Source organism: Microcebus murinus, chromosome 17 (assembly GCF_040939455.1).
Source record: "Microcebus murinus isolate Inina chromosome 17, M.murinus_Inina_mat1.0, whole genome shotgun sequence".
Taxonomy (NCBI): domain Eukaryota; kingdom Metazoa; phylum Chordata; class Mammalia; order Primates; family Cheirogaleidae; genus Microcebus; species Microcebus murinus.
In genome coordinates, this window is record NC_134120.1 from 46,904,066 (window position 1) to 46,922,309 (window position 18,244).

Below are 18,244 nucleotides of genomic sequence, written 5' to 3' on the forward strand. Positions count from 1 at the left end.
TAGTTGTCCAGCTAATTTCTTTCTATTCTTTTAGTAGAAATGGGGTCTTGCTCAGGCTGGTCTCGAACTCCTGAGCTCAAATGATCTGCCTGCCTTGGCCTCCCAGAGTGCTAGGATTACAGGCGTGAACCACCACACCTGGCCTCCATAGTGTATTTATTATAAATTTTATATCATTTTGGTTTTTCAGACTTTTTGGTCTCAGAACCCCTTTACCTTCTTAATTATTGAGGTCCCAAAGAACTTTGTCCATGAGGTTTGTATCTCTTAAATATTTATTATATTAGAAATTCAAACAGAAAATAAAAAAATTCACTTAAACATGACAGTAATAAACCCATTACATATTAACATAAATAACATTTTAAAAATGGCATTTTCTTCAAAACCATTTCTCACTAATATTTTTTATTTATATTTTTATATCTTTGTTGTGTGGCCTACCAGAAGACAGCTGGATTCTCGTATCAGTTTCTGCATTTAGTGTGTTGCATTATCACACATCACGTAGAGTAAATTCCATAGTCAAGAGAATGAAGGCGGAAAAAGAAAATAATGCTCTAGGTAGTATTGTTGAAATAGCTGTAACTCAAGACTCTGCAGTGCTCTGGAGCCTGAAGCGCTGGTGTGGCGGATAGAGTGCTGGCACGCATCGAGCCACTCAAGACCTGGGTTTTTTTGTTTTGTTTGTTTTGTTTGAGACAGAGTCTCACTCTGTTGCCCGGGCTGGAGTGTCAAGGCATCAGCCTAGCTCACAGCAACCTCCAGCTAGCTCCTGGGCTCAAGTAGTCCTGTCTCACCCTCCCGAGTAGCTTGGACTACAGGCATGCACCACTATGCCCGGCTAATTTTTTCTATATATTTTTAGCTGTCCAGTTAACTTCAATATTTGATAGAGATGGGGTCTCGCTCTTGCTCAGGCTGGTCTGGAACTCCTGAGCTCAAATGATCCACCCACCTCGGCCTCCCAGAGTGCTAGGATTACAGGCGTGAGCCACCGCGCCCGGTCTTGAGGACCTGTTTTGCAGTGAAACTGACAGGAATTGTGTGTGATATTAATTTTATTTTCTTCTTTTGTTATTTAGATGAATGGATTAAATTTGATGATGATAAGGTCAGCATTGTAACACCGGAAGATATCTTGCGGCTCTCTGGTGGTGGAGACTGGCATATTGCTTATGTTCTACTCTATGGGCCTCGCAGAGCTGAAATAATGGAAGAAGAAACTGAACAGTAATCTTCATTTTAGCTATTTATGCTTAGGTGTGAAATAAATGCTATTTGTTAATCATTTCTCTAATCCAGAGCTTTGAAGGAAGACATTTAGGTGGTTTTGTTTTCCCTTATGGAACAGGAGGGCAGAAGCATACCACTCTGCATCAACCTAAAAAATTACATAAAAGGAAATTATCTTTGGATTGTGTTGCCCTATATAAAAGTGGCAGGAAGACATTTTTTTTTAAAGTTTCTTGCATTAATTTTTTAAAATTCTGAGTTGAAATGCCTTTCAACCATTCCCTTCTGTGATAAATTTTCTTGCTGCTGTCAGTCCAAAATTCAGCAATCAGATGTTTATTGCACACCTATTACCTATTATTTGTTGTTCTCGCATGATTCAAACCACCATTCAGTAGCTGCCCATAGTTTTGCCTTATCTAATAATTTTTCCAGGAAGGTGGAAAAGGAAGTGTTGCTCTCATTGTGTAACTCAGTGCTGCTGGTTCAGCCCATGGAAACATGGGCACAATCAAGTATTTGTCCAGCTTTACTGTTGCTGGCTTTTCATAACTTCAAAATAAATTGTGATCAATAGCATAGCACATTTGATTATACATTTATTATTGTGTCTCTTTCTGATGTACTATGGATTGTACATTTAACTTTGGAATGGTTTTGTAGTAATCTTAAAAATGTTGACAAGCTCTGGTTGCTTATTTTTAGAAAATGAGGATATTTAATAAAAAAAGAGGGATTAACAACTTTTGACCTCAAGTCTTTTGTCTTTTGAGTGGTAGAGCTTGGCTGAAGATTCAGATGTTTAATACTACATAATTTCTGCAGATGGCTGATATTGTGCTGTTAACCATTGACTGGAAAATATTTGTTATCTTTGCCTGCCCATATTACGTTTAAAATGAAATATAAAGCTGTAAAATTAATAGATTTCTTTGGATGCTAAATGCAGTGATGTTATCAGATTCGTTCCTTGGCTCAGTTGGTGTTTTTCCTATTTTCTCTTAATTCCCAAAATTTAATATTAGGGATTCTGAAGTAATGGTGGAAAATACCAAGTATGAGAACTATTTCAATGATAGGTTTCTTACATTTTAATACATTCTAATTTGTTTCAGGAGCCTTGATTGCTAGGGAAAGAATAAAGGATAGAATATTGGTAGTTTATCTGATTTTGAGTTAGATATTTATAAAGTTTGGGGATTATCATGACATCTCATATCTTTGCTTATGTTGTTTTAATGCTCTGCAGAGCCTAACACTGATAACAATTAGATTCCTAGAGAATAATGGCCATTTTTCCTCTCAAGTCTGATGTGATGTAATCTGAGAACACTAGGGGAGAAAATAAGCATTTCAGGGAAACTTATTTGTAAGTAGCTTCCTCACCTAAACTTGGCTGGCAATCAGTATTCTTTTTACTTTGTTGGGTGGGGGGATGAAGACTAGAATGGGTAAGAACTGTAATGATTTATGTTTGTATAATGCCTGTAACTTTGCAAATTCTTTTTTATTCAGTGTCTCATTTGGTTAGAATAATTTTACGAGGACATGAATTTAGCAATTAGAATTCAGATTTTCCGATTTGCCAGATGCTGTAGCTACGAGACCAATGTAGGTAGGTTTAGAACAAAGTATATAAGCCTTATATGGAATGTATTAGAATTTTAAAAATTATAATTCCTTGTCATTATAAAAAGCTTGATTTCATTTTATTTGATCTAAAAAAATATTACTCCAAAGATACTTTTTAGGTAGAAATGGGATTTATACCAGTGTTGTTTTAAACTAATAAGGCTATTTTAATATTCAGCCTTGCGTGTAAGGTGTTTGAGAAGGGAGAGTAGGCCAAAAAACGTCTGGATTCCTGAATGTGCCTTATATGCTGTGCCACTAACACTAAGGCCATTTTAACATTAGAGCTGTGCTAGATCATGGCTTGAGTAGTTAGTGAAGTTTAGGCCCAAGCAAGAACGTTTACAGTATAATACATACTCAGTAGCCCTTCTTCACGATTAAAAACAATGATCTAATTTTAGAGCCCTAAAGGGAAAAAAGCTTATGTGGGAACGGGAAAGTAGATGGTGTTGTGCTTTGCTGTGTATAGGGTGTTTTCATATACATCTCATTTGAACTTCACAATAACCCCTGATGTAATTTTACAGTCTTGAGAGGTCAAATAAATTTTGTAAGGCTAGATAGACAAGTGAGGTTTTATTTTAAAGTTGGGGGTCGGCAAACATTTTCTGCAGTGGGCCAGATAATTTTAGGCTTTGTAGGCAGTCAGGTGTCTGTTGTGACTGCTTAGTTTCGCTGTTTTAGTACAACTGGAGCCATACACGTTATGAGCGGGGAGGGGGGGGGCCAATAAAACTTTAATTACAAAAACATGTGCCGAGCAGACCATCATTTGCCGATCCTCTGCTTTAAAGCATGAATAAGAATAGAGCAGTCATATGGTTTCAGAAAAGTGTTATTCTGGAATTTCACAATAGTTAAATTTTGTAACTACTAACAGCATGCAGAATACTAATTTGGTATAGGAAACAACATATTCCTAAATGTTGCTTATTTAACTTCATTATAAATTCAACAAAAATATTTGTGATCTTGAGGTCACTTCATTTAGGCCATTTTCCCACACTACCCTCCCATCCTCCCCAAACTCTGGTTTGAGCCAATATGTGTTCTGTTGTTCTTAGAGCACCAGCCAACTGTACAACAACTGTTATAAAAATGTTTATTGTTTACCAAAACCAGTGGACCTCTTATCAAATGCTGCTTGGTAACAAAATCTTATCACAGTTTTAATAATAAAAAAAAAGAAGCTAACTATTTGTCTCATTGTCGTTAGTTAGACTTTCTGCAAGGTCATTCAATCCAGACTTATTCAGTGCACTGATCAGATTCTCAGGTGTGGCATGTACTCCCTCTTGATCTTGCCAGGCAACTAGGAGCTGCTTAGCTCTCATCTTCATGTCTTCACTATCACACTCAATCTGCCTAATTTCTGAGTCTTTCATTTCCAAATAAGGAGCCAGAACCTTCCATTGTTCACCCAACTTGTTGGCAAATACTTCTATTTGTTCCCCTGTTACAGGTTTGTCTCGCTGAACATCAGGACCTAGAAAACATAGAAAATATAAATTATGCACAAAGTCCAATGAGAAATGCAATTCTAAGTATATAGCAGACCTGGTATGCTATGGGGCCAATGGGTTAATAATCACCTTTAATAAGCTTTATTTTAAGAGACGACAATTCTGTTTTATATTTGCCTTAAGTTGAATACTGCTCTTATAATCATGATCAATGATCAAAGCTATAGTACTTCTATAATAATTATAAAGGTATTCCCTAAAATAAAGGCTCCCCCTCTAGTCCCCAATAAATTAAGAGGTACTGGTCACCTTCAAATGTAAGTATCTTCCTTCCCTTTTAAAATACCATTACTTCCAAATACTGCATAAATTACAATATTTTAAGTTATGCAGAGTTTTAATTCTTCACTATAAGTCAGAAACAGAGCTGAGATAAAATGATAGTTGAGAAGTAGATCAAATTAAATAACGTACCTCTCAACAAAGAACCCCAATCTTTTCCAATTTTGTAAAATAGGTAAGAAAATTCAATTCTTACTTTCATTTTCCTTCAGTAAAGCATCATTATCCTCCTCATCTTCATCCTCACCTGTTTTTATTTCTTCAGAAGGAGGCTAAAAATGAGAAAGACGAATGTTTAAAAGAATGTCAACCTCTGAAGTAAGATAACTGGAGATTCTTTTTGTTTAGACAGGAGTGGCTGAGCGATTCTGGACTCTAGAACCTCACCCGAAAACGTTAAATGGGAATGCACATAAGGATCCTAGGGGGCCGTCTCAACCTGGGAAGTAGGGAGGCAGCGAGAAGCCCAGTAACAGGATTTGCAAATATTAATACCTAGAGTTTAATAAAGATGGCCTCAGGGAAGACCAGGGAACAAGTGTCACAAAGTTTTTGAGTAATTATCTTAGATTTTTAGGCACACAGCATTATTACCATATTGTAGTGATACCATTAGAAAACTGTATAGGAAAAGAGAACAGAGTAGAAAGGCCAACTTCCCTGCTACTACCCCTTAGACCCCATCTTTGATAAAAGACAATATAATACATAGGCAAGTAGGCAAAATTCATGTCTGAGTTTATGGGTGGATAACAGTTAACACAAAGTACTATGAACTTGCATTATGTATTTCCTATAAATGCATATTCAGATGCATTTTTCCCTCAAAAACATGGGAGTTTGTGGAGCACTTTTTCTCACATGAAGTTTAGCTCTTTGCTCAAATAGTGATTTTGAAGACAACGTCAACTAAAAGATATGAAAAAATTGATCTATGTTACTTACTGGTAATTCCTTGGCTAGCTTTATTACCATGTTTTCGAGATACTCTGGCAAACTTTTAAACTGCTGGTTGGTTGGCTGGAAGAAGTGAGGGCTTCTCCTCGCTAACAGTCTCAGGGCTCTCCAACCATAGTTTGAATTATTCACAGCCCTACAAAGAGATGTCAGTCTTATAATTTATAGTTTTCTATTTCTATATTTCTTAATATTATATAATTCTGTCATGTGAAATTCTATACTTAGAGCTATTTACCTTAAAGTACCATTCTTTTCATTGTAATCCTATTCCTGAAGAACCTCTCAGCATGTAATCCACTTATAAATAATAATAGAAACCAACAGTCTGAAGAGGCAGGCTCATATGCAGCAAACATTTTAAAAGTTTACATAAATTTCAATTTAATTTTAACAAGTCAATGAGTATGTATTTGATAATGAATAGATGCTATATAAATGCCACAGGAATCATCCATCTATTTGGAAAAAAAATTCATAATAGGTACTTACATTCAGTGAGTTGATATCTATACTTGTCATCTGCAGATGTGAGTTTCAGAATATTTTATAAATTAAACATTGAGTTTTGATCATGTTAATTTAATGAATATTTGGGTTTCTATTTTTATATCTATAATTAATACCAACCTCAGTGAATAAAAATGTTTCAAATACTAAAACAGAAACATCCAGTAGCCAACACAGTAACCAGTGATGTCAAGAATAGAATCCATGAACTGTTCCCTAATGAAGCACAGTAATAATAGGTTGTAATAAGGTAAGTGGAAACAGCAGAGAAAATCTAAAAGATAATGTTCCAGAAACAGGCAATGCTGATGAGGAAGGAATAACATTTGAGGTTTTGGAAGTCTCTCCCAACCCCCTAAATTCAGAGTAGCTGTCTGGTTTATTTGGACATCTCTTATAAATGAACCTAAATTATCTTTGGATAAAGTCTTGGTACCACCGAAGACTTAACAAAACTACCCCCAGACACTGGGGACTTTTCCCAAGTGAATACCTGCTATGAGGCTTTGCCTAACAGTTAAAATTTGATTCTTTTAAGCATTTTCAAAATTCCCTGTCAATATATTTTCCCATTCCCCACAGATCTATACCAGTTAAGGTCTTAAACCAATCCTAGAGAACTATCACTTTAAGAAAAAGTCCACCTCGTCCTATGTAACAATAATAAATTGATATTTGTTCAGCCAACAGACACTTTTGAGCCAGACACTGGGGTTGTGGAGACACACAGATGATGTGCACCTTCAACTCTGCGGCAGAATTATGCTTGAACACTAACTTAGCCCCAGTCACCCTAGTCAGTGTGGTAGAGGGATCAGAACCTACGCATTCTGACAAGAGGCCCCTGAATCGCTACTGTTATGTCTATTCAAAACCATGAAACTGTACAGTATCACCCAGAAGGTTCTAGGTAAAGAGGCTGAGACTCAGTCCTGAAGGTACTCCAAAATTTGAGAGGCTGAGGTGCCATGCGATGGGGACTGAGGCAGAGTGGGCCTTGAGGGGAAGGGCAAACAGCAGGAGGGTGGAGCTTCGCGGATGTCAAGAGAAGAAAACATCCTAGGACAGGCCGCCTGGCAAATGCTGGTGAGAGGTCAGAGAACAAGTGACCTTGGTAAGAGCTGTTTCAGTGGAGTGACAGGAAAGCCCAGCTGCAGTGGGCTGATGAGACAACGGGAGGTGAGGAAATGAAGGGTAATTATAATGGCTGTTGGGAGATGCTATACTTTGAGGGGATAGAGAAAAGAGGTCATTGTTGGAGGGAGATGTGGGAGATTTTTCTTACATTTTACAACAAAGGTGATTTCAAGTCATGCTTTTTAGTCAACAGGAATAAACCTCAAAATCAGGATGTGTAGTAACATGAACTTGGACCATAAACTCATTTAAGAGGAAACAGTACTACTATCAACTGGCTCCCTTAATAAGCTTTCTAGTGTATACACAATTCCTAAGAAAAAGTATTGGAGAAAATGAAAATTAGCTCATGAAAAACATTACTTACTTATATTCATTTTCAACCATGTTTTCAGGGTCTGCCTGTTCAATGGCTTCTTCAAAGAACTCCTCCAAAGTTGGCATGTATTCCCTGGGTATTGTAAAATAATTAGTGAGGATCATGTATGTTCTTATAAATAATAAATGCTCATAAAATAGTAGCAATAAAAGTTTCTAATGGTACTCATACTTTAGTTACAGCTAGATGACTTCAGAACTTAGATTTTTAAGGAGGTTAAAACACAAAACTAAACGGCAATAAATAAAGAGGGGCTAGTCTAACACTACATAATATATATTATTTGCTGTATATTATATATGATGTAATATACACTATATACTATAATGTATGAATATGCTTTTCACAGAGAGCAGCCAGGGGTTTTATAGCATTTGAATTTCACCAACAAATGAGATTTTAACATTATGTCTCCTCCATAGGTCCTTTTTTTCTTTTAACCAGGATTAATTAAATAAAAACTATCAATAATAACCAAGCCATAATGAGATTTTAAGAGTTTAACTTTTAGCTCTTAAATTGTTACCATGGTAGTGTGGTTGGTTTTTAACTGCATTTTTCTTGAATTGGCTTTTAGAAATAAAATTTTAATACAGAGCCAAAGCAAAGAAATTAGATCCAAGGATCAGCTCAGAAGACATCTTTGATTAAAACTAGAAAAATGGGCTCTCTAAAGAAAACTCTGGCATTTCACTCTTATGACCTAACATTTCATTAAAATAACATGCTCCCTAATCAATAAACACTACAGGCTTGTGAAATTTCTTGTGAGTTTATCATCACTCTTTTCTTCTACATGTCATATGGACAAAACAGGATACACAATAAAACTCAGCCAGAGCTATCGTTCACAAATGTTGTGGAACCATTTGCTAGTTTTAAAATTAGTATATATTTCAAGTAATCAGGACTAATGTAACAAACATGTCTGTATTCACATCCCAGGCTTTTACCATGTTTGCTTGAGTTTTAGAAACACTACAAATACAACTGAGGCTCCCTGTGCATTCCTCTTTAATGCATTCTCCTCTCTCCTTAGAGGTAGCCACTATCCGGAATTTGGTACTTCTTATTCCTGTGCCTTAAAAAAAAAACTTAAGTATATATTGTTTTGAATGTTTGTAACTTTCTATTAATGGAATCCTGCTTGTACCCTTCTATGACTTGATTTTCTGAAGTATACCATGGTGTACAGTAGTTCTCATCCATTCATTTTCTAATGTATATACAATATTACATTTTATCAACATGCCACAAGTTATGCATGTCCTGTTCAGAGATATTTAGGCTGTTTTCCTACTTTTTGCTCTGATAATGCTAAACGAACATTCTTGTACCTGCACCCTTGTGGATGAACTAATTTCTTTAAGCACCATGGACTTTAAACTTCTATTGCAACTCGCAGTAAGAAATTCATTTTATATTGCAACCCAATACACATACATATATGCAAGTATTTGTACAATATAGAAGCTAATGTTTAACAAAAGTATATTTTCTATTTCACTATAAAATGCTGGTTGAAATTACTAAATTGACTTCACAAACCACCAATGATTCTCAGCCCGAAGTTTTGAAAACACTGTTTTAGCATCAATATTCCCAGGAGTGGAAGGGCTAGGTCTTAGGGTTTACACAACTTTCAGTCATTGCCAAATTGTCTTCTAAAGTGGCTATACCATTTAGATTCCCACCAGTAGTGCTGGGAAATTATTTTTATCCACAATTCCTATAAAATCTTAGTATTTTAAAATTACTGAATCTCTTGGCTATGAAACTGCCCACTGTGGTTTTTATCTATACTTCCAGTTACTAGTGAAGTTGGGCATGTTTTCAGATTAAGGTTTCTACTTCTGAATATTCCTTTGACCATTTTTCTACTGGGTTGACCTACTCTCACATTTAAAAATAAAATTTTAGCATTTACTTTTATTTACTTATTTTTTAAAGACAATCATAGCTTACGGTAATGTCAAATTCTTGGGCTCAGGTGATCCTCCTGCTCCAGCATCCAGAGTAGCTGGGACTATAGGTGCACACCACCATGCCTAGCTGATTTTGAAAATTTTTTGCAGAGATGGGGTCTTGCTATATTGCCCAGGCTGGTCTTGAACTCCTGGCCTCAAGTGATCTTCCTGCCTCAGCCTCCCAAAGTGCTGGGATTATGGGTGTGAGCCACCACACCTGGCTTATTCTCATAGATTTGGTGGGAATCTTAATTTTACTTGTCAATCTTGCTAGAAGTTTTTCCTTTTTCCTAGTGTTAAAAACTTGCTTTTCTTGATCCTCACCATTATTTGTTTGCTATTTTATTGATTTCTAGTCTTATTTTGCTTTCTGCTTTCTTTGAGTGTACTCTGTTCTTCTGAGCCTCAGTGTTGGACTCTTATTTAACGTGGTTAATTTTTATATTTTATTTTTTTAAAAATATAAACATGTAAGGCTATAAATTTTCTTCTTTGTTCTGAGGTCCTCAACATCTGATCATGTAGTATTTTCATTATCATTTATTTTCTAATTTCTAATTATCATCTATGTTTTCTAATTTCATTATGATTTCTTCTTTGATTATATAGAAGTATGTTAAGAATTTTTTAAGTACTTTTATAAGTTCATGTTATGCATGTATAGCTTACATAAATTTGTGTTTTCTGTAAGACCAAACCTATAATTCTCTTGCTAAATTCTGAATGTTTTATGTTAAGTTTTTTTCTACCAGATTTATTAAATACTGAGAAAGGTAGGTCAAAATTCTTCTACTAGATAGAGGATTGGTCAGTTTTGACTTCTGTCAAATTTTTGAGACTATACTTTTTAAAATCTTTAAAACAATGATTGCCTTTATTTTTAATAATGCTTTTTGCTTTTAAGACTTTTCTGATATTAACATAATTATGCCTATTTCATCTTTTTTTTAAAATTCTTTTGGTTTCAGCCTAGGTGAGTTTCTCATAAACAACATGTAGATGGATTTTAAAAATATAATGCCAATTTCTGTCCCTGAGCCAGAAAGTCCATTTACTTCTATTATATATTTAAATTTAATTATATTGTTTTGTGCTTTCTGTTACTTGTTTCTTCTGTGCTTTTTGCTCCTCTCCTGTTTTCTATTTGATTGCTTGAATTTTCTATATTTACCTTCTTACCCCTCAATTTGTTTAAAAATGAATATTCTATTTCTTTCAAATATTTAACAAGCCTGCTTGACTTAAAGTCTAGCTATTCATTATCTCTACCTTGATCTATACCATTCTTTAATTCTGACCTAACCCTAACCTTCCTGTCTTACATGTCATTTTTAGCAAGTACATTAGCTCTACCTTTTAAAATAACCCCTAATTAGTAGTTATTTACTATTTTATACAGTGAATTCTTCGTAAGACTTATTTAGAATTCTTCACGTGTACCAATGTCTTTCTTGCAACTCACTCCTCCATACTGGGTTCAATTTCCTTCTATGACAGCTCTTTTACTAGACACTATTGATTATAGATTCTCACAGTTTTAGTATGAGAGTAACTATTTCTCAATCACTCAACTGACCACAACTTGTTTGACTTGTTACAGAATTCTGGATTGATACTTTCTCTCATCATTCTGAAGCTCTCATCTCAGCTGTCTTCTGATTTCTTTTGTTGTTCTTGAAGTTAGTTTAATTTTTCTCTTTTGTGGGTTTTCTCTCTGGTGTCTTTATTTTCATGTATGGAGATGTGGATTTATTAGGTTTATCCTTAAGGCCTGTACTTATACCTAAGAATTCATGCCTACTCTGTCGTCATCTCGATTATTGCCTCTTTCCCATTCTCTATTGCTGCTTCTGCCATTAGATGTTTATTGGACCTCTTCATTCTATAGATTTTAACTCATATTTTTTAACTCTTGACTTTCCGTATTGCTTTTGGGGCAATTTCTTAATCATTAATTAACTCATTAATTCTTATTTCACCCGTGTCTAGTCTGCTATTTTATAATTTGCCTATTTTATAATTTCAATAACTGTAGTTTCTCATTTCTAGAAGTATTGTTTTTTTATATTTGCCTGATTCCTTCTAACAGTGTCATGTTCCTTTCTATAGTTTTCAATTTGTTCTTATTTTGTCTTTAACTTTCTGAAATATACTTATTTTACAGCCTTTAAGTGATGGTTTATTATCCAAAGTGGCTAACTTCTGTAGTTTGTTCTATCTGCTAACTCTTGCTGGACTGTTTCGGTCAATGTTTGTTAAGTTTGGATGGTAAACTTATCCTTGGATTTTTATCCGTGGAAAACTTGTGTGGTTTGGGTTAAAGGTGTGACCTCCAGAAAGGTTTTTCTCACCAGCTGGGACTTTCTAGTTTATTGTATTAGCTTAATAAGGATTCTTTTATGCTGCTGGTAGTATAAATTTAAACTCCAAGACTGCATGAGAACATACTTGTTATATTAATAATTTCTTAGGGAATGCCAGGCGTGGTGGCTCATGCCTGTAATCCTAGCACTCTGGGAGGCTGAGGCAGGAGGATTGTTTGAGCTCAGGAGTTCGAGACCAGCCTGAACAAGAGTGAGACCCCATCTCTACTAAAAATAGACAGAAATTACTTGGACAGCAAAAAATCTATAGAAAAAATTAGCTGGGCATGGTGGCACATGCCTGTAGTCCATCAGCTACTCAGGAGGCTGAAGAAGAAGGATTGCTTGAGCCCAGGAGTTGGAGGTTGCTGTGAGCTAGGCTGATGTAAGGTACTCTAGCCCAGGCAACAAAGTGAGACTCTGTCTCAAAAAAAAAAAAAAAAAATTTCTTAGGGAATACTTTAACCTTTTACCCATGCCTCAGTAGAAATAGACAAGCTTCCTCATTTCCTGTGTCCGTATGTTACCCTTCTCACCCTCTGCCCTTCTTTTACACATAGTATAGTGGTTCAACAATTTCAGCTTTATTCAGGGGAAACTCGCTCACCAATTTGTGTAGGCCTAAGACCTTACCTTCTGTTCTTTTGTGACTTTTAAAACCCAAGTTCTCTGGTTCTCAAAACTGACAATCTCTGCATTGCTCCCCAGCTAGATGTAACCCCATCAGTTTACAGGTTTATTCTGGCTTGTAGTTTCAATTTTGTTTATGAATCTTTATTTTCTTGTGATTTCTAGAATTATCGCACTTCTAGGTGTTGTATGGTGGGAAGCCATATTCAGCTGTGCCAAAAGTTCAACAACAATAAACTTTTAAACTTCTTTTAAGTTCTAATCATAGCTAAGAAAAGGCTCTATTCTACTCAACATTTGAGAAAAGCAATACTTCATTTGAAAAATTTTCAACTTGCCTTGTCTCTGATTTACAGGCTTCCATATTATCAGGACAGAGATTCCAAAGCCTTGTTAACTCCTCACTACAAAATAGAAAGAATCATAAATAAATACACTGTTTATAGACACCATCCTCTTATGCCTTAAAACTAAATAGAAAAACAACACAATGCAAACAGTGGATTGTGGGGTGATGACAGTATGACTTATTTTTTCCTTCATAATTTTTGGTGTTCAACAAATTTTCTATATGAGAATATAGATAATCATATAATGATAATCATAATCATTAATCATAATGATAATCATATAATCATTAGTTTTTTCTAAAACCATTCAAGCACAAAATAAAGTGATAGTTAACTGGATGGTAACAGAACTCAAGGGTTATGGTACCTTGTGGCAACTAGAAGTGAACTGCATCAACCTAAATAGCAATTCTACTGTCTGTGAAATGGAAAAAATGGCACATTCCAGAGCCATGGATATTCAAGCTGGAGACAAAAATGAAGGTTTATCTAGCTGCATGAAACCACATAATAGGCAATATAGACTGAAAGGTGTGATTTGCATTAGTATCTATGTATGTGCCAAATACAAATTCATATTATAGTGGGATGTGAAAAACCAGACAGTTCTTAAAAGTAACACCTTCAAAATATAAAAATAACTACGAACATCTCACATATGAAGACAAGTTAACCTACTTTCCCATCAGAATTTTTTTGTTGGGTCCTTTCCCCAGGAAGTCCTCTGGTGCTGTTCTCTTCCGTACTACTCTTGTAGGCTTGGTATCTGAGGTTCTGTGGTGAACAAAACAAACACTATTTTTGGAATTACAAATGGATAACAGAAATGGAAGAATGTTTAAGGTAAAAGAAAATTTAGTTATTGTTTTCTTCCTAAAGACCAAAAGCTTCATATTATGATAGAACACTCATCAGATAGGAAGGACAAAAATGCCAGAGTAAGGTGAATTACAAATAGATATATGGCATTTTTTTCAGTAATTAATATAGATAAATTTTTTCTGGGAACTTAATGACAAGAAATTTTTTATTTATTTATTTATTTTTTTTGAGACAGAGTCTTGCTTTGTTGTCCAGGCTAGAGTGAGTGCCATGGCGTCAGCCTAGCTCACAGCAACCTCAAACTCCTGGGCTCAAGCAATCCTCCTGCCTCAGCCTCCCGAGTAGCTGGGACTACAGGCATGTGCCACCATGCCCGGCTAATTTTTTTATATATATATATATCAGTTGGCCAATTAATTTCTTTTTATAGTAGAGACGGGGTCTCGCTCTTGCTCAGGCTAGTTTTGAACTCCTGACCTTGAGCAATCTGCCCGCCTCAGCCTCCCAGAGAGCTAGGATTACAGGCGTGAGCCACCGCGCCCGGCCATGACAAGAAATTTGAGGTAAAAAATACAAACAGAGGTAATCAAAGTGGTTATACTATTACGGAGTTCAACTTATGTGTAATATGTATTTTCATATAAAAAATATATCTGTACATGATATAATCATATCAAACTATATCTGAAATGCCTTTCTCATAGTTTTTGTGAGGAATATATATTTACCTTTCTTTCACAAAACTTGGGCAGCCTTCATTTTTCCATGAGTTCCAGTTTTCTTCAGTGTTTAATATATGCTGAGAAAAACAAAAATTGTATTTGCATAATGTAATCCTCTGAAATTCTATTTGCTGCTAAGAAGACTGTGTAAATATAAAACACATACCTCTACCATCTTTGAAAATCTTTCTCCATCAGGGGGGTTTTCAGATAGTAGCTGTGATTAGAAAGAATATACTAAGCTTTCAACAACTTTCTGCATCATAGGAGTGGTTCGTAGGCAGAGAACCAAGGAGTGTTTGTGGTCTTGTACCTGAGCTTAACTTTATCCTTATTTTCCTATTTGGGGCTGAAACAAAGAAAATTCTAAATTTCCATTTTTTCAATCATGGGTTTGTTGCGTGTTGAACTTACTTGATAAACTGATTTTGTAGTGTCTTCAATCCAAAGTGATTGTTCATCAGTTAAAACATAGTTTGAACTAGGGAACAAAGCAATGAAAGCATGCGTGAGTCATAGTAATGTATATTAAATTTAAAGATTTAAAAAACACAAGGCATGAACATACAAGTTAACCATACTATAGTGTCAAAAATACCAAGATAAATAAGAATAGTCACAAATGAGAGAGCTATAAGAGAAAATTCTTGCACTTTATCCTCAAGAGGGTTAGAAGTGAAGACATGAGGTGAATATGGGAGAATAGAACATTCAATTATTCAATCAGATTATCTACAGAACAATAAACGTTTCCTAAAATAAGTTTAATGTGAGATGAAAATCTCTTGAGACAATATTAACATATTCTTATACATGATGTACATTCAGAATGGCATGCTACATTCTTTTAAAATTCTTTCAAAATGCCATGAAAAACCCAAAACCTTAGAAAAGGCTATAGGTAAACCCCAAATTATTAATAGCCGCCACTAACAGCTTTCACTATGAACTTATCCTTTATAGTATCCAGTAAATTTTGATACGCTGCCATGTGTTATAGGATCTGAGTGCTTTACATGCATTATTCATCAAATTCTCACTCTACATGTACATATTAAACAGAAACTACAGAGACCTGATAATTTGCCCAAGGCCACAAAGCTTGAATTCAAACCTACATCTGACTCCAAAGTCCTTAATCTTTCTCCCATCTCTCTCTTAATCTCTCTCACCAAACCTCCAAAATAGATAGAAGGATAAGAAATAACATTGTTGAGTGTTTACCATGTGCTGCTACCTATTACAAGTTTAAAAGGGCTGCAATGAAGACAGCAAGTAACACCAGGATGCAAACCCAGCCAGCAGTAAGGTCATGTCCCTCGTATGACTAATACCACACTCCTTTGCATACTTAACACAAATATTGTCAAGTAAAGATGGGCTCCACTTCAATTATGGACAAGAGGAAATGGTCTTGTCCCCAGGTGATTTAGACAGATAGTAAAAGATTCTGATGAGGTTTTATGAAACCTCAAAGAAATTTGAACTCCTATTTGCTTCAAGATTTCCTTTGCATCTTTTAGTTCTAATGTATCCTAGACAGCTACATACTTGGTGAGAGAAATATTATTGGCTTAGTTTTCAAATCTGCTTTGGAGAAGGTCTGAGTTAGGTGAGAAGGGAATGATGAAAGTCTGGAGCAGAGACCTCCACCCACCAATAAAAAAAAAAAAAAAAAACAAAGGAGCACTCCCAGGAAGCCCTGGAGCTCAGCAGGAAATTAGCTGAGGAAATTAGCTGATTAGCATTGACAGTTTAACACCTGTTCCTTAAAACAAATATTCTAGTATCTGAAAGTCCCCAATTACCTATATGTCTACTGCAATAGAAGTGTTTTAAAGATTTTGTTCTTATACATAAAACTGACCCAATACATAAGAAAAATATAACAATAAGCAAGTCCTTTTCTGTTGCTGATAAGTCGTTTACTTATATTAACTTACCTTTTGAATTTGACCTGCCCCTTGAGATATTGGAATAAAATGAGATACTGCAACAGGATGTGTCGACGAAAGTTACTGTCACTCAGTTGCAAATCCATCAACTACTCAAAAAACAAGCACACACACACACACACAAAAACAACACATTAAAATCAAGTTTTGCCTAAAGGTACAAACTGTGCTACTACAGAAATGGAAGATTTCAATTCAATTAAAAAAACATTTGTTGAGAGCTCACTGCATGAGAGGCATTGTTGCACAAGCCCACGGAGTAGCAAAGGCTTTGTTTAGATTTCTTGATTGTTTATGCCATGAGATATTCATTTTGGTGGACAACAATGTTCTATCTGTGATCCTGACATTAGGATAAAATAAGGCAGAAATGTAAGCTGGGTGTTGTGGCACATGCTTATGGTCCCTGCTACTAAGGAGGTTGAGGTGGAAGGATCACTTAGGCCCAGGAGATTGAGACCAGCCTGGGCAACACAGTGAGACTATATCTCAAAAAAAGAGCTTGAGCCCAGGAGTTCAAGACCAGCCTGGGCAACATTGCAAGACCCTATCTCTAAATTTAAAAAATAAAATTCCAAAAGTAAAAAGTGTGACTGCCACTTTCCCACATATAAAAAAATAATGGCCAAAGGAGAAGTTTTTATGGATAAATAGCACAATATCAATATCATTTTTGTAGCTCTAGAAAGTGCTTGCAACAGAGGCGGTACTCAGTAATACACAAGAAAGAATTAGAGGTGAAGAATCATCTGTGAATTAAATGGGGTTCTCTTTTAGCTTATAGAGAAAACTGCATCCTACTTAATTTATTACAGATTGTGGATTAGAAAGGACTTGAAGATCATTTATGGGGAAACTCTTCTTCAACAATTCTGCCATCTAGCAGGTTCTACTGTAAGAATGACCTCTAGTGATGAAAGAAAGTAATTCTGATTAAGTCCATAGAGCACTAAAGGAAAGGTGAAGTTTATTATATCCACAAACCTGTGCTGGTTCTATCTTCAAGAACTATAGCAACAAAGGAAGCCGCCTCCTTCTACACGAATCACTAGCAAAACAGCTGAAAGCCCTAGTTACCAGTTTCAGTTCACTGTCCCAAGTTCTGGTGGCTCTACTTCTTGTGGCATGGTTCCATCTATGAACTCAGACTAACGCATGAGCCTTTTTATCCACTAGCAACCTCCTCTCCACACTGCTGGCTCTTAAGCAAGCCCCATTCTTTAAAAATATGATCAGCCTTCCAAGTCAGGTTTCCCTCACCTTTAGGGATTGAATATTTGATTCTGTTATTTATCATATAAACTCTCCTATCCCAACTGGAAATATGAATTGCAGGTCATCAGTCTTCCCTTCTTCCAATTTGTGGGCAACTTGACCGTCTCCACTTACACACTGAGTTCCTTGACTTCAACTCATCTGACAGTCACATCCCCTCTGCTTTGGCTACTTTCTACCATGTGATCACTCCCAGCTGCCCCTGCTCTGGAATCTTTTAATTCACAATCCAATCACACCACGACCTCTATCCCTCTTAGGTCTCTCACTCACTTGCTCCTGATATATCTACTATTTAGAGACCTTAAGTCCCTTGAACTGTCTATTCTCTGTTAGTCTCATCCTGTTTATATTATGATTCTATTTTAGTCTAGGTAAGGGGTCAGCAAACTTTTTCCTAAAGTGCCAAATGTTATAGTAAATATTTTTAGGCCTTGTAGACCAAGAGGCACATTATGGATTTTATATAGGTACCAATGTAAACATCTAAAATGTAAAAAC

The 18,244-nt window shown here is 35.7% G+C and overlaps 2 protein-coding genes across 7 annotated transcripts in view; one reads left to right on the plus strand and one right to left on the minus strand.

The window, feature by feature from the left end:
• USP14 (ubiquitin specific peptidase 14) overlaps window positions 1-4,066 on the plus strand; it is a 47,975-nt gene extending 43,909 nt beyond the window's left edge. For all 3 annotated transcript variants that reach the window (XM_012746086.3, XM_012746088.2, XM_012746087.3), the window contains one exon: window positions 1,086-4,066. In XM_012746086.3, coding sequence (XP_012601540.1) covers window positions 1,086-1,237 — 152 coding nt within the window. In that variant the 3' untranslated portion in view covers window positions 1,238-4,066. The remainder of the gene's footprint in view (window positions 1-1,085) is intronic.
• THOC1 (THO complex subunit 1) overlaps window positions 3,957-18,244 on the minus strand; it is a 59,916-nt gene continuing 45,628 nt past the window's right edge. For 2 of the 4 annotated variants that reach the window (XM_012746083.3, XM_012746082.3), the window contains 10 exons: window positions 16,457-16,557; window positions 14,928-14,994; window positions 14,680-14,730; window positions 14,520-14,590; window positions 13,648-13,743; window positions 12,958-13,023; window positions 7,648-7,731; window positions 5,622-5,769; window positions 4,873-4,948; window positions 3,957-4,357 (listed from right to left, as the gene is read on the minus strand). In XM_012746083.3, the coding sequence (XP_012601537.1) occupies window positions 4,062-4,357; window positions 4,873-4,948; window positions 5,622-5,769; window positions 7,648-7,731; window positions 12,958-13,023; window positions 13,648-13,743; window positions 14,520-14,590; window positions 14,680-14,730; window positions 14,928-14,994; window positions 16,457-16,557 (1,056 nt within the window). In that variant the 3' untranslated portion in view covers window positions 3,957-4,061. Of the gene's footprint in view, window positions 4,358-4,872; window positions 4,949-5,621; window positions 5,770-7,647; window positions 7,732-12,957; window positions 13,024-13,647; window positions 13,765-14,519; window positions 14,591-14,679; window positions 14,731-14,927; window positions 14,995-16,456; window positions 16,558-18,244 lie in introns of all 4 variants that reach the window. The other 2 variants (XM_075993611.1, XM_075993610.1) reach the window with 1 other exon arrangement.